This window comes from Lentinus tigrinus, assembly GCF_003813185.1.
Source record: "Lentinus tigrinus ALCF2SS1-7 unplaced genomic scaffold L226scaffold_11, whole genome shotgun sequence".
In the NCBI taxonomy this organism is placed as follows: Eukaryota; Fungi; Basidiomycota; class Agaricomycetes; order Polyporales; family Polyporaceae; genus Lentinus; species Lentinus tigrinus.
The window spans coordinates 522,429-550,082 of record NW_027137920.1 but is presented as its reverse complement, the minus strand read 5'-3'; the positions used below and the strand labels follow the sequence as shown (position 1 = coordinate 550,082).

The window sequence follows — 27,654 nt, the reverse complement described above, 5'->3', positions numbered from 1 at the left end:
CGTATTTTGTTTGTTCTGCACGGTCACCACGAACCCGTTGTGTGGGCGACTTGCGCTGCCGTGGTCTGACAGATTCCCCTCGAATCGCTCCGGACATTCATGACCGTCTTCAGGAGAAGGTGGAAGAACAGGCGATGTTGCCGGTGTTGTGGTAAAGTCGGAGTGTGGTGAGGTGGACGCCATCCTCAATAGCCGACCAAAGCACCATGAGGTGCCGAGGCAGCTGGTACGGCCCAAGCACCACGCTGTCAGTACGGAGCACCATACGCTTCACGGACTTGAATTGAGAGCGTGCCTTCAAGGTCAAGATACCGGTTATCCCGCGGGAATTACCTCGTCGCTATGAGAGCAGCACGGCCCCACACACGAGTTCGCCTTGTCTCCATTCACCCTGGTCATCTTCTAGCACCCAAGTCGGAGAGTGCAGATCTGGATTGCAAGCCACTTCAGGAATGGTCCCATGAACTTCCGCTGCGTCTGGGATGAAGCTCTCCTCTGCATCTCCGGAAGCCCTCTCGATCTCCGGGGAGAAAACGGCCGACGAGCCGTAGACGCTGAATGTCAAAGGAGAATGCATGTTGTTCAGAACTGCACGGAACTGGTGATACTACCTTTTGAGGAGTCTGACCTCTCTTCCTCCTGCATTTCTCCGTAACAATTGACACGTTTCCAGGTAACCTGTCACTAGACGATGAGGTGAGTTATATTGTCTGCCGCATATTGCATCAATCATCATCTGGCCATACATGGAATTAAACTACGTTTGTTGGAGGCAATGTGCAAGAGTCGGACTCGGAGGGGGTCGGGCAGGGGATAACAGGTTGGCGGGCCGGCGTGAGAAGGACTGATAGGCGCCCGGAGTTCAATAGCCCTCTTGCCGGATTCGCCAAGATAACAGACGCACAGAGTGACTGAGTGTTGTTTGGTCATGAACGACCACCTGCCCAATCGCGCAGACGAGGCTATGCGCAAGCCGCGCTGAACGCACACGTTGCAGATACAGTACAAAGACAGACAATGCCACCCGCAAGAAGACAGCGTACGTCCGTAATCGTCGGTGGGATCGTGTTTCAACTGCTCACGCAGCGTCTGTTTCATCTTGCAGCTGTTCGCCAGGCTCAGAACACAAGCGGGCCTCTGGATCCCGACGTCATTTCCAAGCGCACGAAGAGGCACCTTGATGAACTTGAGGTACGTCCCCGGGCCCGCAAGTCCGGACGCTACAGGGTCCTCGTCTCGGTGTCTCAGTGATCAACCCGCATGACGCACTGCCTCGGTGGGCTGCAGCGCTCGAACTACTCCGAACCCACCGGCTCTGGGGCGCACGCAGGTGTAAGTGGGGAGCCAGACGAGGAAGACGAGGGCGTCGCGCCGGGCGGGCGCACGACGAAGGGCCGTGCTCGCCAGGCGACAATCTCGGACAAACGACAGTGGGACGGGAAGAAGCCAAAGAAGTCCACGATGAACATCCGCACAGCCATATTGTACAAGAAGAATTTGGCCGTCCTGCTCGACGAATCGGTGAGTGGGCCTCTATGTCGGCCGACCGCCCGCTGACCCCGCCTGACACCTCGTCGCCCACCGCTCACCGCTCACTGCTCGCATACCACGGATCTCATGGTATGCGTCCCTGAACATGTGTTCAAATCACCTTCCTCATCCTGAATTTTTCTGACGGCGTTCCGGTCATCGTTGTGCTCAGGGTATTGAACAGATGCCACCGGGCGTACCAACGTACCTGAGGGCTGTAGCTTCAGCTCCTCTTGAGCCACCGCGGCTACTCTGCTCTGTCTGCGGATATTGGGGTAAATACAAATGCAAACGGTGCGCGATGCCGTATTGCGATATCAATTGCGAAGGAATCCATAACGAGACCCGTTGCGAACGGAGGGTCATATAATATACGATTGTCACATATGATCCAAATCTGCTGCTTGGCTGTGAGGATGTGTAGTACCGATGAGAAATCAATGTATATTAATCAATTCCAGATATGTAGAACGGAATAGTGCTGGCCACATCAGTGTGCCTTGAAATCATACTTCCTACTAGCCAACCACTCGAATAAGGATGGTGCAAGCCAATAACCGAAGTGAGCCACACGGCCATACCAAACTGGCATGAAGACGGCCTTTTCCCCATTATCTATCATGTCCATGCATCTCTTCGCGACGACCGTGCGCTTCAAACCATGCTTGTTAGGGTCTGCCTCGCGTACGCGTCCACCGTCGACAGCAGACGCCCGGAAGTCACCCTCGACCGTCCCGGGAATGATGTACGAGAATGCGACCGAGGGATGCTCGATTGCGAGCGACTGGTAGAGCAAGAGGGACGAGGCCTTCGAGGAGGTGTACAATGAGCGCGTTGGTGCGGGAACAACCGCTGCCAGAGAAGATACGAGTAGTATGGAAGGGGCTCGAGACGTTGTGGACAGGAAGGGAATCTGTGATGCAAGCATCCAGTCAGAAGCCTTGTCATGCTCACGAGATACTCACGAGCTACTCACGAAGATCACGGCACACACGAGTGGGCCGAGGTAGTTCCCCTGAATAGCGGCGCTAGCAGCAGCGACGGTACGTTGCACGCCCTGGACATCAACCTGAGGAGGGACGAATGCGCCGCCGACTCGTTCCAACCCTGCAACCTCGAGTAGCGGGCGCAAGGCAGACACCCCAGCACAGACGATGAGGGTGTCCAAGCCGCCCCACTCTGCAAGGGCGATTAAACAAGATTAGCACTCAATATCGGCGTAAGCTCGTGGCCTGAGAAGCAAACCGTGGGACTCACTCTGTTCCAAATTGTCCCGTACGGCTAACATGTCTTCCGCTTTGCTGAAGTCGCCCGAAAATGCGAGGACCCTGTCTTGCCTGTCAGAAGACCATGTCGCGGCTATTTTCGGGAAGCGGTTTGCGCATTCGTCCGCAACCAGATTCAATTCGTTCTCGCGGCGGCCAACGATGCATATCCGAGCACCAGCGGCTGCATACTCGTGTGCAATTGCGCGTCCTATTCCGCTGGATGCGCCGAGAACCAAGACACGTTCATGGGCGCGAGGCAAGGTTCTCAAGCGTCGCAGCTTGAGGCGCCATAGTCGCCTAGCGACGAGGAGTGCGGCGAGAGTGACGAGAAGGGGGTAGCGCGCCGCCGTGACCCTCACGGAGCTCAACGCTGCGGTCAGGCTGTCCATGACCTTGTCAGCTACGTGTTCGTTAGGGTTCTGGGGCACGATGTGCTCGGCTGCTGTGCGATGAGCTTGCCAGTGGGTGTGTTCCTGGCAGTGGTTCTGAGCGTGGAGACGGTTGAGACCAACCAGGTCGGCTGCCTTATGCGGGCAGGGACGTAGCGCCCATTCCATATTGAGACTAGCCGTGACTCCAGCTCCAACGGCTTGACTCGGGCTAGGTCTTGCCTCAACCACGACCAAGTTTCTCACTTCTATCCTGGATTGCGCCATAGGTAGCCAAGCTCCGTCCTGTTGAGCAAGACGAGCTGCTCCTCTCAACATTACCCTCACTCACCACTCCCGCTATCTCAAGTATCAGCCTCATATGTCTGCGTTCACCGATCTATTAGAGCAGAGCGTCTTTTACGTTCCTTCGTTTACGCTAGAGTCTGGCCATGTTCTGAAGGATGTCCCCGTCGCTTACAAGACGTGGGGTACTCTCAACGAAACCAGAGACAATGTCATGATCATCTGCCATGCCTTCACCGGCAGCTCAGACGTCGAGGACTGGTATGTCATGGAAATTTTCACGGCGGTGAATCTTATCTGACTCTGTCGCTAGGTGGGGGCCTCTCATGGGCCGGGGAAAGGCCTTTGATCCCAGCCGATACTTCATTTTCTGTGCCAATACCATGGGTTCACCTTACGGCTCGGCGTCGCCTGTGACGCTAAACCCAGACACAGGGAAACGGCACGGTCCAGAGTTCCCGCTAACAACGATCCGGGACGACGTTCGGTCTGTATTTTCGCTGGTTTCGGCGAAGCTCAGGGTCTCATATTCATTTTGTATAGGATCCACAAGCTCGTCTTGGACCATCTGGGCGTAAGTTCTGTCGCAGTCGTGATTGGCGGGTCCATGGGAGGAATGGCCGTTCTCGAATGGCCTCTTTGCTCCCCCGCCGGCTACATTCGGCGAATCATTCCCATCGCGACGTCTGCACGTCACTCGGCGTGGTGCATTAGCTGGGGAGAGGCGCAGCGGCAGAGCATTTACAGCGACCCTTCCTATCAAGATGGATACTACGAAGCCCAGCCCGCCTCTGGCCTTGCCGCAGCGCGAATGGCGGCGCTCCTCACCTACCGCTCCCGGGACTCGTTCGAACGCCGTTTTGGCCGTAAGCCGCAGAAGCCCGCCCCGAACGATAATGGAGTACCTACGCCCCCCCATTCGCCCGGACTTCCGGCATCCGACCACGCGCTCGCCGCACACAACGACGGGCTCCGCAGCTCGCAGTCGCGCCCCGCTACCCCGCGCCTTGGCTCGCAGTCATCGAATGCCGAGCGCGCGAATTCCCCCGTGTCGTCCGCCCCTCGACCGCCGATATTCTCCGCGCAGTCATACCTCCGGTACCAGGGGGACAAGTTCACGTCACGGTTCGACGCCAACTGCTACATCCATATCACCCGCAAACTTGACACACACGATGTGGCGCGTGGTCGCCTGCTCTCGCTTAACGAAGACGAAGATGCGGCGCTCCTGCGAGTTCTTGGAACGGAGCCGCCTCGTGCGCTCGTGATTGGCATCCAATCGGACGGTCTATTCATGCCGTCCGAGCAGCGCGTGATCGCGGAGGGTATCCCGGATGCGAAGCTGGTTATGATCCCATCTCCAGAGGGGCACGACGGTTTCCTACTCGAGTTCGAGCTCATCAACAAGCACATCTTGGAGTACCTCAAGGCCGAGTTTCCCGAGTACTACAGATCAGGGACGGGTGAAATGGTTTCCGAGATCCCGGTGGATGATTTCTCGATCAAGAAGACGAGCATGTTCGGCGAAGCAGAAGCAGATATCACTAGATGGTAATGGGCTGGACCTCGGGGGCAATCGTATTGTTGAGTTGAGTTTGATTAATGGACCACTGCAATTTGTCATCATGTAGCGTTACATCCAACTGTACTGTGCTAGCTTTCGTGCTTTGTCGGATCTGGAGAATACAGCGGCTGTTCAACCCAGCCTTTCATTCACTTGAGCGTTTCAGTGATCGGTCTTCAATCAGCCCAGCGACATGTGCACGAAGTGTGATCCGGGGGATCCCGGTGCTATATTGAACGCTCTCCACAACCTCGACAGCTATGAAGACATGTACGTGAACGTAGGTGAACGTATATCAATTATGTACGGTAGAGAATATTGCAGAATCATCTAGAGGCTAATATGCTACAGTAGTGAACGAAGCAATCACAGTCCTGAGTCGCGATGGAGCATAATCGAGTAATCCGCAGCCAATAGATATTTTGATACTTAGCGCACGATAAATAAGGCACCCGGCGTTCAGAGCTAGTGCTAGCTGGAGAGAGGGAGACCCTTGGGTCACGATGCTCCCAGGAGGCTGTCGGAAAAGATAGCGGTTTAGTGCAGGAGCGCAGCATGAAATGCCTGTGCAACGAACCTTACTCCTCGTCGTCAGACGGTTCCTGGACCCGGCGCGGGTACAAGTGGACGACCCGCGTGCGCTTGATCTCTTGGCGAGCGTGGCCGAAGTAGCGCTGCGTCTCGAAACTCCAGTTGAGGTTTCCAATGACCCAGTTCTCCATAGCCATAGCGTAGAGCGCGACCTCATGGTCGATCTTGGCGCCCCAGCTGGGGAGGGTGCGCTTGGCCTCGAGGAACGTGTCAATAAGGCCCTTGAAGTGCACGCCGACGTAGTCCGCAGCGCCCTGGAGGTCGAGGCCCTTGTGGCGCATGAGGACCGTCATCACATTGTTGGTGGTGTGGCCCATGGCCTGTTCCATGTTGTAGGAGTAGAGGTCCTGTCAACCCGATACGGCGACGGGAAAGCATGAAACAGATCGGCATAGGACGGCGCAATTGAGTAATGAAAGAGAAGGGGAGAGGAGAGCGTCAGTGAATTTGTATTGCAGGGTCGGGACCGTGGATCTAACTCACATTGGACCAACAGACCATGTCGACGGTCGAGAGATGCATGACCATGAAGGCGGGGTGCTCGACAACCTCATCGGGCAAGTCGATACCGAGTGCATAACCCGCGAGCCCGAAGCAGAACCGCACCGCGCTGTTCTCGCGGCGGAGGGTGATGTAGGAGTCAAGGTCGAGGACGGTGCCGTGCTCGCGAAGATCGGCCTCGTAAGCAACTGCCTCGATGTAGTCCTTGCAGTGCTTGATGAAGCGACGGTAAGTCAGAGGGCCGCAGTGCTTGAGAAGGCGCGCGGTAAACCTGATAAGGAGGCGTGATGTCAGAAACGGGTAGGTGTGTAAGATCAACGGAGATGGGGCCGTACTCCTTCGTCATCTTGCAGAGCGTAGTTCCGTCGTCGTATGTGAGTTCCTTCATGGAGTTGTAGAAGGTAAGGCCCGTCTCATGCGCGCCCTTCTCGTTCTGGTCGTCGCTGATCTCGTCGACCGTGAAGAGGAGGTTCACAAAGTCGCAGGTCGTCCGGAACCGTTCGTAGTCGGCGTATGGGTAGGCATGGGCACAGAGAAGCTCGCTGCCTCCCTGAAGGAAGAATGCACGCTTCCTATCCGAAAGGACCCGGTAACTGTTGATCCATTGGGACGACTCAGCGGCCGCTTCGGGGTAATGACGGTTGAAAGAGCCGGTGAAAGGAATTACAGCATGCAGGTCGGGGAGGACGAAGAAGGGGAGTGGAGAGGAAGAAGAAGACATTGCGCAGTGGAAGCAGATGATAGTGTAGGAGGGATAAGTTGCACTTATGCCGAAGAGGAGACTGCTGAAGAGGCGGGAGGCAGGCGAGAGGAGGTTGGGTACTGAGGAGCTGCGTCCGTTCGGTGTCCCTTTTTATGGTCGTACACCAGCCATCCACCGATCTCGTGAACGCCGGTGCAATGCTTGCCGCGATGGACTGTCCGTTCCCTGCGTCTCATAGAGAACAAGCCCTAGACTGGGCGGTCCATGTCTTCCGTCATGGGCAGAGCGTTCCGACAGCTAGCCATTTGTGACGACCGCCTGCAGTGCCACGGCGCAAAAGAGGTGGAACGGGATCTTGAAATGTGCGTCAACTCCAATGGGACGCTTCATCATCCCAGGAGCATCGGGACGGAGCGGCGGTGGCTGCAACAACATGATTGCGTCTGTCCTCCCAATCCCAACCTCCGACGGAGGGGAACTCGGCCGAGAGTACACACCCGGTGAACCATACAATGGACCGGTCGGTCGGCAGTGATATGTGTTGAAAGGCCCCGGACGCGTCAATGGGAGCAGAGACGCGCAATTTGAAGAAGGCGCGCGTGCGGTTCGCGCTGGTACCGCCGTGTGGGGAACCAGCACCTCAGCGTGAGAGAAGACACATTTCTCTTGCTCTCGTCAACCAAGAGCGGTCGCATTGAATTATTAAGACGTCCATATCTGCAAAGGATTCATCTGAGTAAATTATCCAAGATAATCGTGGTCACGGTTGTGCAAAGCGTCTCACCTTCGGCGGTCTGCCCGACAAGCGCACCGGTAAAATCAACCGCTCCCCGACCACACCGGACACTGACTCCTCGTACGCGTATGGTCCTACGTGTTGCCCAGCCCCCATACCAGCCGTCTGACTCAGACCGCGGTGACGGACAGCCCACATAATAGGCATCATCGGCCGTGGTTGAAGTACTGTTAATCAAATGAATGTACACGTCAGACAATAATTGCTAATATCAGATGACATCACAGAGTGGATGGTTGTGGGTATTGGCCAGCATAGAGCACATACTTACCCTGATATGAGCCTGGGAGCACACATCTCGAGCCAGGGACAGCGACCCGTTTGACACCATCTTCAAGATCACGGCGACTTCGTCCCCTGTTGCTCGATAAGGCATTACTCACCACTCACTCGAGATATATGCGTTAGCTACAATGCTATTGCGCTGGCATGGTCATCCGGACTTGAGATTCGCTAGATCTTTCCCCAGACCGCATAGATCCACAGTTCATCAGGACAGGTACAGTCCCTTGAATGGGATGGCGTGTGGCTCTGCCAGATACTGTCACGAAGTTAGTCTATCTTCACACCTGTACGCCAGTACTAGGCTGTTCGTGCCTTCGGATGGTGTCCGGCGCGAATGATATGACATGGGGCGGTTTCGACGCACGAGCGGGGTGGCCATCCACTTGAAGGAGCCGAAGTTCTTCGGGAGAGTCTGGCGGTGTTGAGATGGTCAGAAGCATTCATCCACACGTTGATCAGTGTATCCTTGTCATCCTGTGAGGCCTGAGGAATGAAATCTATGATATCGATTGCCACGAACGCGGCCATCGCGGAAGATGCAAACGAACCTGAACACATCTGGGGAGATACCGGTAGTAGAATAGTTCCATAGCCTGCTTGCAGTCATATTCATTCCAGGAGTGACACATATTCGAAACTGCGACATAATGCGGATTGAGAATCAGTGTCAAGAACACGAAGCGTGCCATTGACCGGTGGTATCGCTCACCGGAACATTCCGTCTTGGGCGTCTAGCCTAAGTGCGTCCCTCCAGGTCTCCTCTGAAGTTAACAAGTTCGACGCCCACGCAGCCCTCTAGGTCTCCTCCAGGTTCGCTTGGCTGCCTCTCCGTGTCCTGAGCTCATGCTACGCCAGATGGCGTCATCGCGAGTAACCCCTTCGATGCTCAGCGTGAGTAATTCCCAATTGTCCTGGTACCGAATCCGAGTTCGAGTCATCCAGTGCGCCGCACGCTAGCTTCCCGACTTTCCGGATTACGCTCAATAGCTGCGCCGGCACGTTTTTTGCATTTCGCGAACTTAGTTTTTGGTTGTCTAGGCCCGTGTATCATGCCGTGAAAGGTGCTAGTGGTCGTGCCCTAACACAAGTACGGTGGACTTGACGGGCCCCGAACGCCACAAGGTCTGTCATGGACTTGGCTGGAGCTGACTAGAGCTACGGTAGCATATGACATGGCACAATATGTGCACCGGCGAAATGTCATCTTCAATGTAGAGTATACGGCATGATGCGCCCAGGTGAGCAGAAGTATAGGAACAAACCCTAAGTCTAATGCAGGGGAGATCCTAGGCCGAGGTGGAATCCCGTAAGTCCTCAGCGTAACCGCTCCTGGCTGCGACTCCTGCTCTTGAAATTTTCACGGCGATATTGCAATGTGTATGCTCCGGACGCACTGACGAGCATTGTCGGGGGAGGGAGGGCGGTGACGGGAGAGTCAGTACTTTCGCCATGCCATAGGGGGCCGTTACTCCCCGCGAGGGGTCTCAGGGCTCATCTTCTCCTGTAGGCGGTTAGTGCAGCGCACCAGCTACCCACGTGCAGGGCTGACATGGTATAACTACTTTACGCTGTACAGTGAAGTCAGCTTTTTTCTTCCGATCATTGGCGGGGAACAGGGTGAGCGGTCACTGGTGAATATTTACATCTTCAATTGAGTAGCCTCTATTCTGGAACTCAATCTCTATTCATTGGATTATATTCCCAGATCTTCTAACGTCCACCTTGTATCGTTGCGACCCTGCATGAGATCTGTAGATCGCAGGGATTCCCAGTAGTGCCCTTTACTGACCATCGTCTGAGCTAGGCGTCCACTGGATCCCAATTCTCATCAACCGCACAAAATTCACGACGCTCCGCTCATGAGGTTCCTTGCTGCCCGCGTCTTACATCGAGCCAATGCAACACTCCTCCGATCGGAGGCTTCGTAACAGCCCTCTGTGTCTTGCATCAGGATCTGTGGATTGCGAGCGCAGTACACATGGGAGCTGTACCCCGCCCCCGAACTACGGATACGTCTCCGGCATTCGTAACGATATCCGAATGATACCGTCAGACGGCGCCGGCGTTGACGAGGCATGACCGTTGGCCATTGAGCGGCTAGTCGATCATGAACGGAGCGCCGCTGCAACGGTGGTTCTGCATCCAGGACCCCTCCATGGAACAGAACCTTGCACTCCAGCAATCAAGGTTTGCTTTACCTTCTTTTGCACAGCCCTGGCTCCGAACCATTGTCGCGGAGTTGGGTCAAATAAGACCCATACCACAAAGAGCAGGTACGTCGTCGTACTTGGGTCCGAGGAACTCGCCCGGGAGTTCGCCGGACGCCTGACTTCCCAGCGTCAGCATGAATGGCTCCGGCAGGGAGCCAAACTGCGCCGCACACCCACGCCCTTTGTCACCAGTTATGAACAGAACAACAGCTGCCACTGCATGTGGTAAAGAACTGCCAGGCACTTAATGCCGCCGGTTCCGTGGACGAATACACCGCGAGCGCCCATTAGGCCGCGGTCTCCAAAGTTGCCGTTGTGGCGCAACGCGGCGAGGGCTACTCGCTATCATTCAGGTCATCCGATGGGCTCGGTACTTCCATGGGTGCTGTCGTCGACTGTGCACATAGCGTAGCGATGTAACTCCGATTATGAGTGGCGTATTATATGTACAGATAATAAATCTCAATCTCTATGCTTTAATCTCGAAAACAATAAGTAGTCGTGTCCTTCCCTCCGTATAGATGATGTTGCACATGAAACCTTCCGTCAGCAGCGGCGTGATACTCTAGTCATAAGATTATGTCTATCTGTCGCGTTGTCAACCTGTCTGCAACCGGTAATGTCAAGCTGCGGCCGCGGTCCGGGTTGTTTGTCCCACGAGAGACGTACCTCAGTACTGTCGTTCTTGCTCGTTCCCGTGCTCCCGCGGGCGCAGTACGATGACCCTGTTTTCCCGAACCCGTCTATGTTCCGGACCGAAATAGCGTTGGCTCTCGAAGCTCCATTCGAGGTTGCCAATTACCCAGTGCTCCATGGCGCCGACATATTGTGCGACCGCGGAGTCGGTGCCGGAGCCAAATGATGGAAGGCGAGCCTTCGTCTCCGTGAAGCGATCCATCAGGGTCCGGAAGTGCTCGCCGACGAGGTCCGAGGCGGTCTGAAGGTCGATGTTCTTTTCGCGCATGAGCACGGTGACGATGTTGTTGCCGGAGTGACCCTTAGCCTGCTCCATGTTGTAAGAGTAGACGTCCTGTACGTCGCACGTCAATGTTAGGCATGATGATCAGCATAGCATGGGAAGCTTACGTTAGACCAGCAAACCATGTCAGCGGCGGCCCAGTACAATGTCATGAAATGCTCATCCTGGAACACAGAATCTGGCAGGTCGACACCAAGCACGAACTCGAACAAGCCGAAGCACAGTCGGATTGCGCTGTTCTCGCGGCGGAGTGTCTGGAACGCGGCCGTGTCGAGAACCTCGCCCCGCTCCCTAAGTTCGGCTTCCCGCGCTACCGCGTTCACGTAGTCAACACAGTGGAGGAGGAATCGACGGTAGCAACGCGGCCCCGCAAATTCTAGTAGACGCTGCTTGAATCTGTGAAATGTCAAAAGCCAGTCAGCATCAGTTGACGCGCCGCGGATATTGGCAAATGGCGTACTCGCGAGTCATCTTGGCCAGAGCAGAGCCGTCATCCCAGTCAGGATAGCGCATGGCGTTCAGGAACACCTCGCCTGTACGACGTGCCCCCCGGCCGTCCTGGTCGTCGCTTACTTCATCAACCACGAAGAGCAGATTGACAAAGTCGCAACAGGTCCTGAACTGATCGTATCCAGCGTAGGGATAGGTGTGGGAGACGAGGAGCTCGTTGCTCCCTTGCAGGAAGAACGCTAGTTTGCTTCCTTTGAACATGTGGTAGCCGTTGACCCATGCGCGCGATTCGGCGCAGGCCTGGGCATAATGGGGACTGGTGGATCCCCTGAGAGGGCAGGCTGCAAGGAGATCGGGAAGTGTGAATTGGTGAGCAGACATCGTCGGGTAGCGAAGTAGGGCGTATGGGAGAGTTGTCGATGTGGTACCCACCGTTCGACGAGGAGCCTTTATACTTTGCTTAGCCAGGGTGGACCGTGCACCGAAACAGTGAGCAGATACCGCCCAAAGGGCTTGGATTACAACATGAGTTATCCGGATCTGGGCCTACGTAGAAAATATAGCGGAAGGCGGAAAACCATATGTGATCGGTTTCACGGGTGAGGTGCGGGGACTTGACAGTGTCGCTGCGAACATTCTGTAACGCAGATGTCAGATTTTGTCACCGAAAGCATACGGATCTCGAACCAGATTGCTCCCATGATCTTACGCGCTGAACAAGCTCTTGCACCGCAACACCCGCAGCTGGAAACAGGTGCCCGAAGAGACGTTCGGGAACATGTGTTGGCACTGAGTAACCCGTCCGGTGAATCGGGGGCCGCTCACGCACCGGAGTTCCAACGGGCTATGCTAACGTATAGCCGTAGATTGTCAGGAGATGAGGCGCTGCGCTTGCACCGTCGTTGCTGGGGGTCTTCGGGGTTTACGAGAAGGGCGCGAGGGACATTAAACCAGCGCTAACGGCAGGCTATTCGACAAGGGCGTGTGTCGATCACCAGATGTCTATCCTAGATTCGCTTGGTTACACACCGGTTAGGAGGTATATGAGCTGTTGCATAAGGCAAGAAGACTTCGGGACGCGGATTGTTGCTCGATCAAGTCCAATGAGCCTGAGAAGGCGTGGGTGCGGGTCCGCGCATATGGACCGAGACCGAGCGCCAGCATCCGCCGATGTCCTGTCAGTGTCAAGTGAGTCTGGGAAAACGCAGAACCGGCATATGGACGGACTCACACTTCGAGTTGTTCAAGTTCAGGAGTGTCGATTGTCTTACGAGGTCCATTACATGGAGAAGTCGCGGCCGTCCACGCTCACACACCATGGTCAGCCGTCTGGGACCGCACAGCAAATGCGCGGTCCTGGAAGAGCGGATGATCCTGGGACATTTTGAAAGCGCTTGGGCGGGCGCATACCCCGTCTCGTGCTCGCCACGCCGCGACGCCCAGACACCGCGCCCGAGCTGAAGTGTTTCAGCAAGGATAATAGGCTTGCTCCAAGGTACTCCGATTCACTGGCGATGGTCAAGCACAGACATCGGAGCGCCCTGCGGATACAACTTTCAGCAACAAATTTCGCTCGGAACGGGCAGAAAAGGGTAACTGTTGCGCTCCAAGACCGAGGTGGAACAAAGTCGCCAGGGACATTGGATGCTGCTATCGTACTGTTCGGCGGAGAATGCCAACATGTTGCCTGAAGGTTGCCTGGACGTGGAGCCCAGGTGTACTGCCACTGCTAGCTTCAATTTAGTGAGAGATCTCCGAAGTATGCAGGATTGTCGGGAAGTTACCTTGTACGACTGAGCTCAGCTTGGCCCGCTTATTGGGCGATGCAAGGGGCCGGAGATTGCGACGCGTCCAACAGCGGTGATGTGGACAGCCATGCCAATGACGGAGTTATCATACCGCCATCTGGTCCGTCGCTACGAGGGGCAGAAAACGGTCACGTTATGGCAGGGAGCCCTTGTGCCACTCACCGCAGCCGAGTGTCCAGGAGGTGGCGCAATCAACGGCAATGGATCTGTCGGGCACTCTTGCGCATTTGGAGTTCACACCATTTCATGACCGTGGAAGGGATCCGACGGCAGCGGCGGCTTTCGTACAACATTTTTCACTAAATGCAGCGGGGAGCGAACAGTGGCAATTTGATGAGCTAGACTGACGAGGCTGTGGTTAACGGGCAGGTCGCTAGTGCATCTAAGAGACCTGTATCACGTATGTTAGCAATGCTGCTATTGAACGGCGAGACTCCTGACCCGAAGTTTATGGTCACCGAGGTAAAAGGATCAGGCCCGAGACAGGGAGCTAATCCTCGGCCACTACTCGCAAAGGTCTATGCCAGGGGTTGGTACGTGAGAATCCGAAAGAGAGCAACTGACCCCGATCGATGAAATCTCCATCTACTCCTGGACTGCGCAGCAGGCAATATAGTCTCCGGTCATCTTGGCTTTTCGGCGGTGTCGCGGATGGCGAAACGGAAGGTGCCGCTGAGATCATGCGAGATGGATATGCTACATGGAGCCCAAAAAGCCGACGTCACGACTGTCCGCTCAAAGCCAGCGAGCGGTAAAGTGTCCCCGGGCTCGGGTGGACTGAAGTGAACAGGTCTGCCAGCGGCTGAAGTCGTCATGGCTAGCGGAGCTGGCGGCGCGTTTATCTGTTTTTGGCAATATTGGGTGGCTTGAGAGGGTGCAGCATCGCCGCCGTACGTTCCTCGCTGATGAGCCAACCCTAACCTCTAATGGATGGTATTGGAAAGATGGTAACGGATAGGACCAGCGGGGATGGGGAGGAAGTGGTCAGTGCAGCGATCCTTAGTGAGAGCATGTCAGGGAGGACAGCACTCACAGCCATGACGGCGGATGTGCCGAACAGCATGCGATATTCCCGCACTGTCCCCACGTGGAATGCAAAATGACCAGATTCTACAAGGAACGGCGGCATGTCAACGTCATTCGAGCATCTATGAGGTATCACTCACTTCCGTCCCAACACAACCAGCGCGACATTCGCTGACAACGGGGGCGCAGACGATCCCAGACATGTAGTAAAGGCACTATGAAGTTCACTTCCAAGGACAAACTTCGATTACGAACAGTGGCATCAGGGGAATATACAATGCAGAAGGCGAGCGACAACAGGAGGAATAGATGGCTACATAGCAGGCGACGATCGAGTGCAAGGAGAGGCTAGAAAGGGCACCGGTTCCTGGAGGCCGAAGTGGATGAACGACGACGCGGGGTGGCGAATAATGATACGCAGAGGGACTAGAAGCAGATACGATAGCTGGCATAACGGCCACTGGTTTCACTTGGCCTTGTAATTTTGACGACGCTGCCTCGCTTCAGACCGTAATAGCGCGCTACAGGGTCGGCCAGCTGAATGCGGGGAAGCTGTGTCTCCTTCAATCGGCTTGAGACTGATGTCAGGGTGCTCCGCGAATAATATCGGTATAAGGTACGTACTAAGTTTCCAATAGTTCCTTTTTCTGCTCTGGCGTGAGAACCTCGTGCCTCGGGACTAGCGTATGGTGGGTGATGTTGACGAGTAGGTCCGATTCCGAGAACTCCTCCAGCTTGAACTGACTTGCCATGGCTACAATCACCTGTACAGATGATGAGATTGAGGATACGCACATGGTATAGGTTACCAGCATGCCAACCAACCTTGCGGGCAGGAGGGGTCATGTTCCCAGGGAAGACAATGATACCTTGCTGAATGTTCTTCTCTTCCAAGATCTGGACGAACCTGGTGACCGACGCGATGAGGGAGCTGTAGGTCGACCGTGAAAAAAAAATGCGTACTCACTTTCTCATCGTCTTGATCTTCACGCTCTTCTCATCCGTGAAGAAGACAAAAATTTGTAGCATGGGGTTGTCTCGGTGGTTCGTGAAGAAGTTGAGTTGGCTGCGGCTGCGAGAACGGTCAGAACTCTTGTGACCACAGAACGGGATGAGAATGAACATCCGGTCGGTCGGTTCAACTGAGCCACGAGGATAGACGGAGGGTTCCGATATCTGTTTGCAAGTGGGACTGTAAAACGGCGAGAGTGGCTGAGCGGAGTTTGCTGGATTCTCGAGTTTGTCGTCCTCTAGCAAGAGACCGTGGCGAAAAAGTGCCACGCCCAACATTGTGTCTGTGAACCAGTGTAGTCCCTCTCGCCGACCCCAAACCTCCAGAGCAAATACACCGCATACTCCTCGAAGTCGAGCTGTTCCGACCAAGCCCAGGAACCTGATGGGATGATGTGAAAAAGGATACACTCACTCTACATTCCCACTTTGACTGGCATAGTGTGATCGGAAAGTCGCCAAATCCATGTTTATCTCGTCGTCCGAGACTTGGAACCCCTGTAGACACAGGCTGAGGATCGGGGGTGAATGGTATGATAGCTGACACTCACCCTATCCTTGACGAGCTCATGTATCGTGCGATTCACCTTCCAAAGCTTCGCAGACTCCTCTTGCTCTCCGGGGGTGGCCATAGCGGTGGCTCAGGTTGGTTGCGGTGGTGCAGAGTCAAGGCGCGCGCGAAATTTCGCGTCCTCGCCCCGGCGCGTAGTGGGTTCGATCACTCCCTTCATGCCGCTACCGCCAACCACGATGAGCAACACTGAGCCCTTGACGCAAGTTCCACTCACTACGGCCATCATGGTATTTCCTCATAGTATATGCGTTGCGCGCCATGCCTGAGAGACAACGCTAGAGCAAACTCAAAGCGGCGAAAGTGTTCAAGACTGCCGTCGAACCAGCCACACCACCCTCGCCTGGACAGGGTTCTCGTTCGCCCTCACAACAACAGGGCCCAAGACATATCACTGGATTGAGCTTTGATGACAGAGGGGATCAGTGTATCACTGCTGGGGAGGACGAGACGTTCAGACTGTACAATTGTAAATCCGGCAAGCGAGTTCTCTCCGTCCTATAGACGCGACCTGCGTGAGCTGACTATGCCTGTCATCCCTTCCGCCATGCAGGCAAGTGAAAGTACTATACTCCAAAAAGTACGGCGTGGATCTGCCACGCTTCACGCACAAGAACACCGCTATCCTCCATGCCTCCACAAAAGAGGACGATACCGTCCGCTACCACTCACTGCATGACAACAAGTACCTCCAGTACTTCAAGGGTCACAAAGGGCGAGTCGTCTCGCTCGAAATGTCCCCTATCGATGACGGGTTCATGTCTGGGTCGGAGGACAAGACCGTCCGCCTATGGGACCTACGCTCGCCCAACTGCCGAGGACTACTAAACCTCCCTGCCTCCCCCGTCGTGGCGTACGACGCGTCTGGTCTCGTTTTCGCAGTCGGTGTGAACCAATACTCGCGCATTCTCCTCTATGACCAGGCGAATTTTGACAAGGCTCCCTTCCTGACCATCACACTCGAAGACCCCTCGTTGACCCGAATCAGTTACCCACCGCGCGCCATCTATATGACATCGCTGGCATTCTCCACGAATGGCAAGTATCTACTGGTCGGATGCTCTGGAGACGCGCACTACGTAATGGATGCGTTCGAGGGGCACCTGCTAGCAAAGTTGGAGGGCCACAAAGGCCTGGAACGGCGGAGGCTCGAGGCACCGCAGACCATGGAGCCGTCTCGAGGATGCAGTGGGGAGGAGGTGTCATGGACGCCTGACAGCAAGTTCGTTGTCAGCGGCAGCCTAAATGGGAGGATCTGCGTGTGGGACATGTCCAACCTGGAGGGAAAACAAGGCCCAATCAACCTGAAGGCGGAAACGCGCTCCCTGCAGCCATTCGCTGTGCTGGAGGGACACCCAGGCCCGTCGAGATGCGTCAAATTCAACCCTCGTTTCACGATGATGGCGTCGGCTGGTGCAGAGCTTGTGAGTCCAGTCCGCTGTTACGTCTTCGCCGGGGCATTTGACCGTGTCCGTCCCTGCAGGCCTTTTGGTTACCGGATCCCATCGGTGATCCCGAGGAAGTCGCGAAGGAGCTTCTGAAGAGGAGATGAGGCTGACGCCATTGCTCGGTCGTTATGGGTGGTTGTGTACCTTGTTGTCGAATGCCACCGTGTCGGTGCCTTCGGATTCTGTGGTAGGACCTGTACTTTCATCGCCTCGCTATGTATATCTGTGCCCACAAGCTCGGCAGGTCCGGCCTGTGCTTTTCTCTCTCCTAACTGTCGTACCTTGATGTGCAGAAGCACTTGTGGAGGTTGCACGTCCGCCTATTAAGCTGTAGGCCTCGGGACAGTCTAAGTGATGTGGTTCCGATGGCGGCCACACTGTGGGCCAAAGCGCATAATCTTACATAATGTTTCGACTTTCACACCTCTGCTCAGAGTGTGCCTCTAGATACTCTCATGGGGTGGTTTCGGTTCTACTTACCCAGAATCTGTTAGAAGCGCCGTTCGGGCGGGCGCCTAACTACTCTTGACGCGCGCGATCACGTGCCCCTGTTCTCTTGAGACCTGCCCAATATAGCAATCGGACGTGGCAGGTAATAGGACTCCACTGCTGGCCCTCCTGACTTTCTCAAAACTCTGGTTGTGGTTCACTATGCGTCTCTACACTTCACTCGGCTTTGTCTTCGGTGCTTTTGCGTTCTTGCAGAATGCTGTAGCCTGTGCGTATCTCATCGGCTGAAACGCTAGCTGTTTGGTCGCAGCGCTGAAGCGTCTCGTGCAGCACCCCTTGAGGCGGCATCTGGTGAACCAGTGGTCCTGGCAATTGCGCAATTCCCGGAAAGCAACGCCTTCGGTCGTACGTGATAGCGTCTTGGTTGTGGTGGTGTCGCACCAACAGAGAAATGGGGTTTGTGTAGACATCGTCAACGGCGAGCGGAACACGATCTACCTGTCGATCGAGAGCAAGGAGAGCGAACGCAATGTTACCCTCAAGAACATCGCTGGCTCATTGCACTTAGTGCAGAACAACAAGCTGGTCAAGAATGTAGGTCGTTTGTATTGATTTTTCTGCTCGCGTGCTCACTCTGCAATCACAGCTCACAAAGATGGACTATAGTATCCCTCTGCTCGACGGTGCTCCCCTGCAACTTCCCTACGCATTCCACAGCGAGTAGGTTGTCCTCACCTTGAACTTATGTGCCCTTCATTAACGTTCAATTTAGGTTCAAGGTATGCTCATCCTATGTGATACTGGGCGCACAAGAATCAAGACCCCTAACACGTTGATCATTACAGCCGGGCGAGTACAGGTTGAACATCTGGGCGGAGCACGTCTCTGAGGTACGACCTCTACGCGTCTTACACTAGCTGTGGTGAATTTGACCTCTTGTTCAGGGTCAAACATACCGCGTCACGGCGTATGACTCCGTCGTCACTGTCGTCGAACCTGAGGGCTCCGTCTTCGACCTCAAGCTGTACGTCATACCTCATTCCATCCACTTAAGCTCGGTGTCTAAACGCAATATACCCTCATAGCCTATTGACATATGTCATTGTCACCGGTATTCTGGGGGGACTGGGCTACTACACCTATCTTACCCTCGCGCCCCAGCCGAAGAAGCGCAAGACCGTTCCTTCAGTCAGCGCACCGGTCGGTACCGTCACCGCAACTGGCGCTGGCGGATACCAGGAGGAGTGGATCCCGGAGCACCATCTCAAGAAATCCAAGAAGGCCAAGGCTTCTGGCGCTGCCACGAGTGGAGACGAGACGAGCGGTGTCGAGAGCGGCACTGAGGGCAGGAGACGCAAGGGGAAGAAGTAGAGTAGCCATATGGTAGCTCACGTACCGGTCACGGACGCAAAAGTGGCACTGGATATGGATGAGCCGCGGCGTGCCACATCGCTGGGTTGCTTGTATTTAATGCGTTATCCATTCCCAATTGCTGTACTCTCGAACCGGCCTTGATGGCGACCGCGGAGTTCATTGCACGATATGCTTCTCGAATGAGTAGACAAGATGGAGCTTGCAACGGTCAGGCAAATGAGTCACTGAGGCAGGGCGTGAAGTAACATTGCATGACACGTCTATAGATCGATGTTCTTGTACCCCTTCACCTACGCGACAAAGAACATGCGTAAACTTCAGACAGACAACGGCTGATATCGGGACACGCACCCTGTTGTCCCTGAGCATGTCGATGTACCGCTCCCGGATGTCTTTGCAGCTCTCCAGGTGATTTACACCCTCTGTCTGGTAGCAGCGGTCGAGCTGGTCGCGGACGAGCTTGGCCTCCATGTTGCGCACCCAGGACTCGCGGATGATGTGCTCGCGCTCGGCGAGACGTGCTGTCACAGATTCAGATCAGCTATTGTGAGAGGTGCACATAAAAGCACGTACCCTTGTATTCTGCCAACCGGGCTTCGTCTAGAGGCATAGCGGGGAAATGGGAGCACAGAGCGGTCACAGGTAGACGGTGAAGAGGGTGAACAGGTAAAGCGCCCGCTGCCAGACCGCTTGCACGTGATCTCCCAACTTGAGCGTGGGCGCTTGAGAACGAGGACGGCCGAGTTCGTTTACAACATGAGGATCAGGCTCAGGGTAATCGCATGGAGCATACAGAAGACTAAGCAAAACATGATGATCAAACCTTTCTTGTTTCCACCAAGTGCGATACGTATCGTACAGAGACAAGTCTGGCGAGCTTCATAGGTAGACGCCGCCTGTATCGACGGAGAACTACTGGTAGGCTATCTAAGTTTCTGGTAAGCATAGTCAGGGTCCTCCGACGCGAGTTCCATGCAAGCATCTATGTCTAGACGAAGTTCAGAGTGTCCGCATCTTGAGTGAAGTGACTTGCCTGAACAAGGGGTGGATGAGTGCGCAAAGAATTGACGAAGTGGGACCGTACCTCGTGTACTAAAATAGCAGCCTGTGAGTTACACCTGACCGTTTCGCTGTGCAACCAGTATACCACTCCAAATCCAGATGACCGATAGGTATTGGGATAGAAATGTAATCGTGTGTGCGCTCACTAAGCCGGGAAAACATAGCCGTTGACTCCGGGCTCACATTCGGATGCCGAATCACTGCAGTTGTACATGTAGCTTGCATCGTCGTTGATTGTTGCAAACCAAGACGAGGAAATAGTTTGGTAGGCCCTGTGATGAAGCGAAGTTCGTTCGTTAGCCACATAAAACAAGCAGTCTAGGAACTCACCCTCTTCGTCAGAGCGGTTCGTATGCAAGCATCTGTAAAGACAGGAAGGACAGACATTGAGTTCATAATCTCGAATGTATGGAAGAGCTGGTCTTCGGCGTCTTGACATAGATCGAGTATGGCTTCTCGCAGGACACTCTGTATGCGGTCAGTAGGGCACCCGAAGGGTCGCCTTAGATTTGTTGGCATGAGCGAAATCAATCGTATCTGCCCATGCCTCCAGTTCGTCATACCGGATCGGAGACACGCTACGGAATAGGTCCAACTAACGCTGAGTATATGCGTCATAGGTTGAGGCAAAACATGACTCACCGAAATTGCTCCAAGCTTACTTTTAACCTGGTGCCATTGTGCGATGCAATTGGCAGGTTACCTATACGTTGTCCGTAGACAAGGAATCCGATCCACCTCGGACTTCGTAACGTATCCGTAGACTTCAGCGGCTGACTAGATCGAGCGCTGCATGGTCGAAGGCAGTCCACTCTTGCCCGCAGGTGTTTCTAATCACCGAATGGAGCCCTTGGTCCGAGAGCTCATGACACTGCACGCTTTGCCAAAAGCGCTCCGTGGGCGACAGCGACAGAGCGCCATCACACAAGAAGTTCCTATGCCTCAGCCGCGATCGTCTGCGATGTGGGTCTTGCGTCGGCAATGTGTCAAGCTCAATAACGGCACATCGAAACCTGCCGTGGGCATCGGGTGAGACTCCTCGTTGACGACCGATTGCGTCCATCTACCTCCGCAATTGTTGATTGGGCTTGACCATAGCCGGAGCATTTTACTCTCCCCGACCAAGTCTGCACTGGGGTTAAGATATCGTCATATCGACACAGTGGAGTGTTTTGTAGCTCACCGAGCTCCCTGCGTACTGACGTCACGTTGCCAGGCCGCGAATTATAGAGTTTATCGGAGACAGCAGGAAAAGAAAAATCGGCAGGTAAGGCGTTGAAAGACACTGCTGTACCGCGCAGCGAGATCTTTGTGACTACGAAGCCGGAGTGAGTGTCGGACTGGAGTCATGGTGGAGACTTGTACTCACCGGGAGCACTGGGAGGTAATCAGAAAGACCACGGGCGAGTCCAAGACGCATTGAACACTAGTTTGGATATGAGGGGATTAGCATATGTGGATGCACTGGCCATGGGCCACGTATGTGGCGCGTCCAACTGGTTCGCAAGTGGCACATCCTTATCCTGGTTTTGACAAGAAGGACCCTGCAACCAGACGACAGTCCCACGTTCGTGGAAATATGGAAAGAGTTGGAGAAGCTGCTTGATGAGGGTGCCAAGCGGTCGTGCGTTCTTACTTGGAGACGCGTCTTCTATCTCGACCCTTTCAATATCCAAGGAAAAGCGAAGGCCATCGGGGTCTCCAAGTTCAGCATCAGAACGTCGAGCGAGCTTCTCGCACACGCAAGCGTTGTGTCAGCCATGAACCAGGTGGACAGGCGCGCATGGGCTAGAGTACCAGTGCGCAGGTCTTGTTGGACTGGGGCGTGCAGCGGGGTATGACTATGATACCGAAGACGTCGCGCCCGGGAACCTGCGAAAGAACATTCCGGTGAGAGACGGTTTCTCTTTGTACTAAGGACGGAAAGAGCCTGACACTCACACTGAGTAGAATAGCTCACAAAGTTCCCTCCGGATGAGAACATGATACAACCTGGGATGCGCCGAAGTGTGTGCGGGAAATTCCATTCATCTCTGAAAATGTGCCCTTATCGATCACCGACCGCCTTCAAGTTCGAGAGCGGTCAGACGATTCGGGATATGAACAGAGAGTAGAATGTTCCTCACCACCTGAGGAATAACTCTGCTCTTGCGCCAATGGCTACTGAACCACCCACCATCTCTGCTCCTAACATCAGAAGGACGTAGGGCCTGCGAAAGCCACGCCCGGGACGCGTCCGAATGAATTGGACACCTACCTGGCTATGGGTCTCGCACCCTCACTCATCCCTGTCGTGCCGCGCCTGAAGACCAACACACTCCCGAACTGATACGCCATCCTCCGTAACGAGTTCATCTTCCCCGTGTACGATATCGCAGGGGTGGGGACACGGTCCTGCTCATCGTGGTCATGCTCGAGCAGGAGTTGCGACAGCGGCTTACCCTCACTGTTAGCCAATTCTGTTGGCCTCCTGTCGGTGTGATCAACGTGAAGGAAGGATCGGGTGAAATAAAGAAGGTCGTGGCGAATAACTGCAGTTTGCACGATTTTAGTGTGAACATGGGTACGACGGCGGCCTGGTCGACGTGGTACGCGAGAAGGATGCTCTCCTGTGCGCACCGAGCGGAATCAGGGGCCCGGAGGATGTGAGGGCGCACAATAGGGGCGGTCAGAGTACGGGTTTCGAGGTCGATTCAAAGTCGATTCAAATCGATGCTTGACGATTAATCGACCTTCGGATTTAGTCGGGAATCGCGCGCTTAAGGCGATTTTCTGTGAATCGAGGTGAATCGTCGAAGCGAGTCCGGACTCGCTTCGACCTGGAGAATCGCGATTCTGGAGGAGGCGCTGGTCGTTCGCACCTGGACGATGCATTCCGCGTTGTCTGAATCGACCTTTAAGAATCGGGTCGGTCAAATTACCCTCGATTTTCCGACACCGTTTCTTGCTCAGAATCGTCAATTAATCAACCTCGAATCGACCTCGAATCGAGAACTCTGACCGCCCCTAATGAGCATGGATTGCTTGATGCGCACGAAGGCGTTCAATAAGGTGTTGCTAGCATGGCAAGACGCGTGAAAGCCAGCATTGCTGTATATCGCCCGCAAAGAGTGCAGTATATGGTTCTGAAGATGGCAGTCGAGTTCTCGGACGCGTCAACCGAGTTGCGACGCGTCACGGTCGTGCGGACGAGCGCTAGTACGCATGTTGATCTCGCCCATGACGGTCTACCTCTGCCATGCCGCCCTGCTCTGCTGTTGGCCTCCATAGTTTCAACATCCTCAACCTAAGTAATAGGAGTGCGAGTGTGAGGGTAAGTAGTCCCATGAGCACTCTACGTCAGGCCGCCCAATCAAGGGACAGTGGTGCACGTGAAAGTGCAGCAGGCCAAGGTATAACCGGGTAGCCCCTCGGGTTGCATATACTCCATTACCAACCACAAACAGCCCAAGGGTGGTCTTCGACACACACAGGACATACATTAACACGCTTAACAACCTGAACCTCGAGTAGGCTGGACGTCCACTATGTCTTACCCCGTCAGTTTCCCATCGAACAACCCCCTCGTTACTGTAACCAATCGTACGTCACACCGTCTCTTGCGCTTCATTGAACATTCGACTCTGACTGGACATCGCTTCACAGCTTCCTCGGCGATATGGGTTATCGAAATGCACAACGGCGCCGATAATCGGCTGACGGACGTTTTCATCACTCAAGCCATGAAGCCCGCGCTGGACACGGTGGAGGGGCACTGGCGCGAGAACTGGCGTGCGGGGCAGGCGAAGAAGGACGAGAACTTGTGTAAGGGCTCTCTCATCCTGGTTGGCAACAGGAAGCAGGACAAGTTCTTCAGCAATGGTGCGTACTACGTCGCGACTCGTAGCTGCCTATCGACGAGCATGCATGCCCACGTTGCCAGGCCTCGACTGGGCGGGTGCGACGAAGGATCCTTCATTCAAGACCAACTTCTTCCCTAGTACGTGTGCAATTATTGGTATGCAAGATTCCTGCTGATATGCGCTGCATTTGTGATGAACCAGTAATATTCAACCCGTTGATGTATCGTTTGCTCACCTTTCCCAGTACGTCTCACGCTATCTCCGCTCGCTTCCTTTCCTCACTTGACGACCCGTGCACTACAGTTCCCATCATCGCTGCCGTCAATGGCCACAGCTTCGCAGGAGGCATGGCACTCGCTCTGGCGTGCGATTACCGTGTCATGACTGACGGTAGCAAACGGAACGCGTGGATGTGCATGAATGAGGTTAAGACATCGCCTAATGCTCATGTTGACGACGATATTAATCTCCGTCTACCATGTGTAGATCCATTTTGGGGCGGCCATCCCTATTTCGATTATGGCGGTCCTCAAGGCAAAGGCGTCGGACACGACGCTGCGCAAGATCGTGCTTGAGGGACACCGTTTCACGCCCAAAGAAGCGCTTTCCCTTAGGCTTGTGGACCACATCGTGGATGGGAACACGGAAGCGATCCTCACCGCGGCTCAAGCCCTAGCAGAGAGAGTCGGGCCAATTGCGAAATCCGGTGCGTGGGGAGTGAACAAGGTATGTGTATCAGCTGGGTGTGATGGCACGCTTCTGTTCATCGGACGATACTGATGTTGGCCGCATGGGGTGATTGCAGCGGGAGCTTTACAGAGATGCGATTGAGTCTCTGTCGAGAGATGTGCAGCATATTGACGTTCTCGCTGATGACGCAGCAGCGAAGGCGCGGTTGTAACGATTGTATTGGTATGTCTGTTGTACTTGCGGTCTTCACGGAATGGATTGTTGTCGGCTGCGCAGCTTGCAGGTTGAGCTTGAGCTTAAAGCGTTGACGCATCGAGGTCCTCGCCAGTTTGCGCGGGGAATCTGGACTCCGGTTTCATTGAGCCAATTGGCGGTACCGCCGATCTGGATCGTGGTTGCCAAGGGAAAGCGCTGGGATTGGGTGATCGATTCGTGTTTGCCTCGGAAAGGTGCTGCGTGCTTGCTGCGGAGGCGTTCATTCGGATGCACAGTTTCTTGCGTGCCCTGGGGTGTCTTGCAAGTCCACGGCCAGCGCGCGAAGGTAGCCAGGAGGTTCCCTCGGGCTCTCGTTGTGAAGCCATACTGTACGAGTACAGGTTGGGGAGGCATGGGCAGAGCAGAGCAGCACGGGCAGGCGAGCCACGCGCCAAAAATAGCAAGCAAGATCTGCTCCATCGCTTGCAAGTTGGACGCTGGCGCGGGCGGCAGAACACTGGCTGCTTGTGCCTCGTTGACAAGAGCGATGGTCCATATAAAAGCTCGTGCGGGCTGTCCGCTCTCCATCCCCTTCCTCCTCCCCTTTCCCTTCCCCTCGTTCTTCAAGGCCGGGTCCTTGTCCTTTCCTTCCTTCCTCAGTTTCATCTGTCAGGTTACAGCGCAGGCCGGTTCCAATCATGCAGCTCGCTCTCTCCTTCTCCACCCTCCTCGCTAGCATTATCGTCCTTTTGTCCGTCGCCGACAATGGTGCCCAGGCCGCTCCTCTCGCCAAGCGTGGCAAGTCCATCACCCTCCCCCTCAAGCGCATCCACCAGGCCCGCGGAGACGTCCACCCTCAGATTGTGAGTACATTGCTTTAGCTACGCGCGCGCCACTCCTCATGCCACACGCGCGACACAGCTCCTGCAGCAACACATTAACCGTAGCCAGCGCCGCATCGCGCGCATGAAGGGTGTTGCACCCCCGAGCAAGCGCGAGTTGGAAGAGAACCTCACCAAGCGCATGTTCATCCCTGCTGGCGGCCGGCCTGGCAAGCAGCAGAAGCGCTTCAACCGCCTCGGCATGCCCGCAGCCGCGCAAGCTGCTGTTGCTGAAGAAGATGACGACGAAGAGCCCGAGCTCGCTTCTCTGACAAAGAACAAGGGTCTCAAGGCCGCTGCCAAGAAGAAGGGCAAGGGCAAGGGCAATGCCAACGCCAACGCCGGGAACGGTAACGCGACCGGTGCTGGGACCGGTGCTGCTGCCTCCGCAACCGGTCTCACCCTCGCGAACACTCCAACCACTGCCAACTCACTCGGCCTTGACATTGAGTGCGTTATGGCACTTCCCGGCATATAGTGGAGGTGGCGTGCTCACAGCTCCTGATTTAGGGCGAACGATGTCGGCTACATTGCTACCGTCCAGATTGGCTCGGCCAACACGGACTTCAAGATCCTCATGGACTCCGGCTCAGCTGACTTCTGGGTCGGTTCAGAGACCTGCGTGTCGGAAGCGGGTGGAGATTGCGTGCGTTCCATCAACACCGTTTCTTGACCGCCCATCTCACTCCACTCTTCTCTTGTCTCCAGGGCAACCACCAGTTCCTCGGTCCCAACACCTCCTCGTCGTTTGCCGACACCAACAAGCAGTTTGAGGTCACTTACGGTACCGGTCATGTTTCCGGTGACATCGTCACAGACGACGTCTCCATCGCTGGTTTGGCCCTCAAGGGCCACACCTTCGGTGTTGCGAACACTGAGTCGGTCGACTTCTCCGACAACAGTGTTCCTTTCGACGGGCTCATGGGTCTTGCTCAGTCGGTATGTCGCATCACATACCTCCAAGGGTTTGGTGGGCTGAAACATGACTTGTACACAGACCCTTTCGAACCAAGGTGTTCCCACTCCCGTTGAGGCACTCGCGTCGGCGGGCCTTATTGATGATGCTATCACCTCGTTCAAGATCTCTCGTCTCTCGGACAACAAGAACGACGGCGAGATCACGTTCGGCGCGCTCGACGACACCAAGTTCGACTCCTCTACGCTCGTGACGTTTGACAATGTAGCCACGAGTGGTGCGACAGCCGGCTTCTGGGAGGGTGCCATGGACGCCGTTACCGCGGACGGCCAGGACCTTGGGCTCACCGGCCGCTCGGCGATCCTCGACACCGGCACCACCCTCATCGTTGCGCCCCCCGCGGACGCAGCAGCTGTTCACGCAGCGATCCCGGGTGCACAGTCCGACGGGAATGGCGGCTTCGTCATCCCGTGCGACACGACGACGAGCGTCGCGCTCTCGTTCGGCGGCGCGTCGTTCGCAATCAACCCGAAGGATCTCATCTTCGCTGCCGCAGACAACACCGGCACGAACTGCGTCTCTGGCATCTCGTCTGGTCAGATCGTTGATGACACCACCTGGCTGGTACGTCCTTCCTGTGCAGACTGGATGCGCGAGCCGAGCTAATGCATATTCTTCTGCAGGTCGGCGATGTCTTCCTCAAGAACGCCTACTTCTCCACCGACGTTACAAAGAACACCATCTCGCTCGCACAGCTCGTGTAAGCTTGAGCTCATGCTGGAGCATCGCTTTGGACACTGGCTATCGGACCTGCTTGAGTTATCACTGC

General features: G+C 55.2%; 13 protein-coding genes across 13 annotated transcripts; 6 read left to right on the top strand and 7 right to left on the bottom strand.

Moving 5' to 3' along the window:
• Positions 1–929: 929 nt before the first annotated feature.
• L226DRAFT_560310 (uncharacterized protein) lies at positions 930–2,022 on the top strand. Its single transcript, XM_067683351.1, has 4 exons — positions 930–1,039; positions 1,106–1,191; positions 1,288–1,521; positions 1,703–2,022. Exons 1-4 carry the CDS (start codon positions 1,018–1,020, stop codon positions 1,898–1,900), a joined length of 540 nt encoding a protein of 179 aa, XP_067535796.1. The 5' UTR covers positions 930–1,017; the 3' UTR covers positions 1,901–2,022.
• L226DRAFT_486289 (NAD-P-binding protein) lies at positions 1,953–3,283 on the bottom strand. The gene is made up of 3 exons (XM_067677154.1): positions 2,788–3,283; positions 2,507–2,709; positions 1,953–2,443 (listed from the first exon to the last, which is right to left on the bottom strand). Exons 1-3 carry the CDS (start codon positions 3,185–3,187, stop codon positions 2,021–2,023), a joined length of 1,026 nt encoding a protein of 341 aa, XP_067535795.1. The 5' UTR covers positions 3,188–3,283; the 3' UTR covers positions 1,953–2,020.
• Positions 3,284–3,407: 124 nt separating this feature from the next.
• Positions 3,408–5,178, top strand: L226DRAFT_560308 (homoserine O-acetyltransferase). The gene is made up of 3 exons (XM_067683350.1): positions 3,408–3,733; positions 3,786–3,959; positions 4,016–5,178. Exons 1-3 carry the CDS (start codon positions 3,549–3,551, stop codon positions 5,025–5,027), a joined length of 1,371 nt encoding a protein of 456 aa, XP_067535794.1. The 5' UTR covers positions 3,408–3,548; the 3' UTR covers positions 5,028–5,178.
• Positions 5,179–5,614: 436 nt separating this feature from the next.
• Positions 5,615–6,849, bottom strand: L226DRAFT_522949 (terpenoid synthase; the record flags this gene model as incomplete). The annotated part of the gene is made up of 3 exons (XM_067678792.1): positions 5,615–5,974; positions 6,111–6,399; positions 6,464–6,849. The coding sequence occupies 3 exons, from the start codon at positions 6,847–6,849 to the stop codon at positions 5,615–5,617; spliced, it is 1,035 nt and encodes a 344-aa protein (XP_067535793.1).
• Positions 6,850–10,541: 3,692 nt separating this feature from the next.
• On the bottom strand, positions 10,542–11,932 carry L226DRAFT_560306 (terpenoid synthase; the record flags this gene model as incomplete). The annotated part of the gene is made up of 4 exons (XM_067683349.1): positions 10,542–10,729; positions 10,792–11,152; positions 11,209–11,497; positions 11,562–11,932. 3 exons carry the CDS (start codon positions 11,930–11,932, stop codon positions 10,793–10,795), a joined length of 1,020 nt encoding a protein of 339 aa, XP_067535792.1. The 3' UTR covers positions 10,542–10,729; position 10,792.
• Positions 11,933–13,930: 1,998 nt separating this feature from the next.
• Positions 13,931–14,682, bottom strand: L226DRAFT_57953 (uncharacterized protein). Its single transcript, XM_067685535.1, has 3 exons — positions 14,526–14,682; positions 14,393–14,469; positions 13,931–14,282 (listed from the first exon to the last, which is right to left on the bottom strand). Exons 1-3 carry the CDS (start codon positions 14,551–14,553, stop codon positions 13,983–13,985), a joined length of 405 nt encoding a protein of 134 aa, XP_067535791.1. The 5' UTR covers positions 14,554–14,682; the 3' UTR covers positions 13,931–13,982.
• L226DRAFT_57898 (RPB5 subunit of DNA-directed RNA polymerase) lies at positions 14,683–16,072 on the bottom strand. The gene is made up of 6 exons (XM_067685534.1): positions 15,948–16,072; positions 15,812–15,894; positions 15,353–15,457; positions 15,211–15,292; positions 15,010–15,149; positions 14,683–14,956 (listed from the first exon to the last, which is right to left on the bottom strand). The coding sequence occupies exons 1-6, from the start codon at positions 16,026–16,028 to the stop codon at positions 14,812–14,814; spliced, it is 636 nt and encodes a 211-aa protein (XP_067535790.1). The 5' UTR covers positions 16,029–16,072; the 3' UTR covers positions 14,683–14,811.
• Positions 16,073–16,126: 54 nt separating this feature from the next.
• Positions 16,127–17,672, top strand: L226DRAFT_534796 (WD40 repeat-like protein). Its single transcript, XM_067680755.1, has 4 exons — positions 16,127–16,197; positions 16,250–16,449; positions 16,521–17,391; positions 17,451–17,672. The coding sequence occupies exons 1-4, from the start codon at positions 16,147–16,149 to the stop codon at positions 17,517–17,519; spliced, it is 1,191 nt and encodes a 396-aa protein (XP_067535789.1). The 5' UTR covers positions 16,127–16,146; the 3' UTR covers positions 17,520–17,672.
• A 394-nt stretch (positions 17,673–18,066) lies between these two features.
• On the top strand, positions 18,067–19,236 carry L226DRAFT_570871 (uncharacterized protein; the record flags this gene model as incomplete). The annotated part of the gene is made up of 8 exons (XM_067684485.1): positions 18,067–18,133; positions 18,196–18,270; positions 18,332–18,459; positions 18,512–18,585; positions 18,638–18,644; positions 18,711–18,755; positions 18,810–18,889; positions 18,951–19,236. The coding sequence occupies 8 exons, from the start codon at positions 18,067–18,069 to the stop codon at positions 19,234–19,236; spliced, it is 762 nt and encodes a 253-aa protein (XP_067535788.1).
• A 263-nt stretch (positions 19,237–19,499) lies between these two features.
• On the bottom strand, positions 19,500–19,849 carry L226DRAFT_570870 (NADH-ubiquinone oxidoreductase 12 kDa subunit; the record flags this gene model as incomplete). Its single annotated transcript, XM_067684484.1, has 3 exons — positions 19,500–19,529; positions 19,591–19,760; positions 19,813–19,849. 3 exons carry the CDS (start codon positions 19,847–19,849, stop codon positions 19,500–19,502), a joined length of 237 nt encoding a protein of 78 aa, XP_067535787.1.
• Positions 19,850–21,836: 1,987 nt separating this feature from the next.
• L226DRAFT_57783 (uncharacterized protein) lies at positions 21,837–22,979 on the bottom strand. The gene is made up of 5 exons (XM_067685529.1): positions 22,743–22,979; positions 22,559–22,656; positions 22,478–22,488; positions 22,243–22,347; positions 21,837–22,173 (listed from the first exon to the last, which is right to left on the bottom strand). The coding sequence occupies exons 1-5, from the start codon at positions 22,860–22,862 to the stop codon at positions 21,953–21,955; spliced, it is 555 nt and encodes a 184-aa protein (XP_067535786.1). The 5' UTR covers positions 22,863–22,979; the 3' UTR covers positions 21,837–21,952.
• A 641-nt stretch (positions 22,980–23,620) lies between these two features.
• On the top strand, positions 23,621–25,108 carry L226DRAFT_534791 (ClpP/crotonase). Its single transcript, XM_067680754.1, has 8 exons — positions 23,621–23,693; positions 23,748–23,883; positions 23,947–24,162; positions 24,224–24,280; positions 24,345–24,386; positions 24,447–24,568; positions 24,630–24,869; positions 24,949–25,108. The coding sequence occupies exons 2-8, from the start codon at positions 23,829–23,831 to the stop codon at positions 25,042–25,044; spliced, it is 828 nt and encodes a 275-aa protein (XP_067535785.1). The 5' UTR covers positions 23,621–23,693; positions 23,748–23,828; the 3' UTR covers positions 25,045–25,108.
• A 618-nt stretch (positions 25,109–25,726) lies between these two features.
• L226DRAFT_462711 (acid protease) lies at positions 25,727–27,589 on the top strand (the record flags this gene model as incomplete). The annotated part of the gene is made up of 6 exons (XM_067675740.1): positions 25,727–25,891; positions 25,950–26,359; positions 26,420–26,555; positions 26,618–26,848; positions 26,907–27,449; positions 27,509–27,589. 6 exons carry the CDS (start codon positions 25,727–25,729, stop codon positions 27,587–27,589), a joined length of 1,566 nt encoding a protein of 521 aa, XP_067535784.1.
• Between the last annotated feature and the right edge of the window lie 65 nt (positions 27,590–27,654).

What these genes read in the sequence shown, in the direction of transcription:
- L226DRAFT_534791 (XM_067680754.1), top strand. Translation starts at nt 23,829, where the DNA reads ATGTCTTACCCCGTCAGTTTCCCATCGAACAACCCCCTCGTTACTGTA. An exon ending in CAAGACCAACTTCTTCCCTA is followed by an intron (nt 24,281 to 24,344) that starts GTACGTGTGCAA and finishes GTGATGAACCAG; the next exon opens with TAATATTCAACCCGTTGATG. An exon ending in TCGTTTGCTCACCTTTCCCA is followed by an intron (nt 24,387 to 24,446) that starts GTACGTCTCACG and finishes CGTGCACTACAG; the next exon opens with TTCCCATCATCGCTGCCGTC.
- L226DRAFT_57953 (XM_067685535.1), bottom strand. Translation starts at nt 14,553, where the DNA reads ATGTCGCGCTGGTTGTGTTGGGACGGAA. An exon ending in CTGGTTGTGTTGGGACGGAA is followed by an intron (nt 14,470 to 14,525) that starts GTGAGTGATACC and finishes CGTTCCTTGTAG; the next exon opens with AATCTGGTCATTTTGCATTC. An exon ending in GCACATCCGCCGTCATGGCT is followed by an intron (nt 14,283 to 14,392) that starts GTGAGTGCTGTC and finishes ACCATCCATTAG; the next exon opens with AGGTTAGGGTTGGCTCATCA.
- L226DRAFT_57898 (XM_067685534.1), bottom strand. Translation starts at nt 16,028, where the DNA reads ATGGCCACCCCCGGAGAGCAAGAGGAGTCTGCGAAGCTTTGGAAGGTG. An exon ending in AAGATCAAGACGATGAGAAA is followed by an intron (nt 15,293 to 15,352) that starts GTGAGTACGCAT and finishes GTCGGTCACCAG; the next exon opens with GTTCGTCCAGATCTTGGAAG. An exon ending in AAGGAACTATTGGAAACTTA is followed by an intron (nt 14,957 to 15,009) that starts GTACGTACCTTA and finishes ATCAGTCTCAAG; the next exon opens with CCGATTGAAGGAGACACAGC.
- L226DRAFT_560308 (XM_067683350.1), top strand. Translation starts at nt 3,549, where the DNA reads ATGTCTGCGTTCACCGATCTATTAGAGCAGAGCGTCTTTTACGTTCCT. An exon ending in AGCTCAGACGTCGAGGACTG is followed by an intron (nt 3,734 to 3,785) that starts GTATGTCATGGA and finishes CTCTGTCGCTAG; the next exon opens with GTGGGGGCCTCTCATGGGCC. An exon ending in ACGATCCGGGACGACGTTCG is followed by an intron (nt 3,960 to 4,015) that starts GTCTGTATTTTC and finishes CATTTTGTATAG; the next exon opens with GATCCACAAGCTCGTCTTGG.
- L226DRAFT_486289 (XM_067677154.1), bottom strand. Translation starts at nt 3,187, where the DNA reads ATGGACAGCCTGACCGCAGCGTTGAGCTCCGTGAGGGTCACGGCGGCG. An exon ending in ACGGGACAATTTGGAACAGA is followed by an intron (nt 2,710 to 2,787) that starts GTGAGTCCCACG and finishes TCGCCCTTGCAG; the next exon opens with AGTGGGGCGGCTTGGACACC. An exon ending in TCGTGTGTGCCGTGATCTTC is followed by an intron (nt 2,444 to 2,506) that starts GTGAGTAGCTCG and finishes CTTGCATCACAG; the next exon opens with ATTCCCTTCCTGTCCACAAC.
- L226DRAFT_57783 (XM_067685529.1), bottom strand. Translation starts at nt 22,862, where the DNA reads ATGTTCACACTAAAATCGTGCAAACTGCAGTTATTCGCCACGACCTTC. An exon ending in AGAATTGGCTAACAGTGAGG is followed by an intron (nt 22,657 to 22,742) that starts GTAAGCCGCTGT and finishes TACACGGGGAAG; the next exon opens with ATGAACTCGTTACGGAGGAT. An exon ending in TGTGAGCTATTCTACTCAGT is followed by an intron (nt 22,174 to 22,242) that starts GTGAGTGTCAGG and finishes GTTCTTTCGCAG; the next exon opens with GTTCCCGGGCGCGACGTCTT.
- L226DRAFT_534796 (XM_067680755.1), top strand. Translation starts at nt 16,147, where the DNA reads ATGAGCAACACTGAGCCCTTGACGCAAGTTCCACTCACTACGGCCATC. An exon ending in CACTCACTACGGCCATCATG is followed by an intron (nt 16,198 to 16,249) that starts GTATTTCCTCAT and finishes AGACAACGCTAG; the next exon opens with AGCAAACTCAAAGCGGCGAA. An exon ending in CGTCGGCTGGTGCAGAGCTT is followed by an intron (nt 17,392 to 17,450) that starts GTGAGTCCAGTC and finishes CCGTCCCTGCAG; the next exon opens with GCCTTTTGGTTACCGGATCC.
- L226DRAFT_560310 (XM_067683351.1), top strand. Translation starts at nt 1,018, where the DNA reads ATGCCACCCGCAAGAAGACAGC. An exon ending in GCCACCCGCAAGAAGACAGC is followed by an intron (nt 1,040 to 1,105) that starts GTACGTCCGTAA and finishes TTCATCTTGCAG; the next exon opens with CTGTTCGCCAGGCTCAGAAC. An exon ending in CCGTCCTGCTCGACGAATCG is followed by an intron (nt 1,522 to 1,702) that starts GTGAGTGGGCCT and finishes CGTTGTGCTCAG; the next exon opens with GGTATTGAACAGATGCCACC.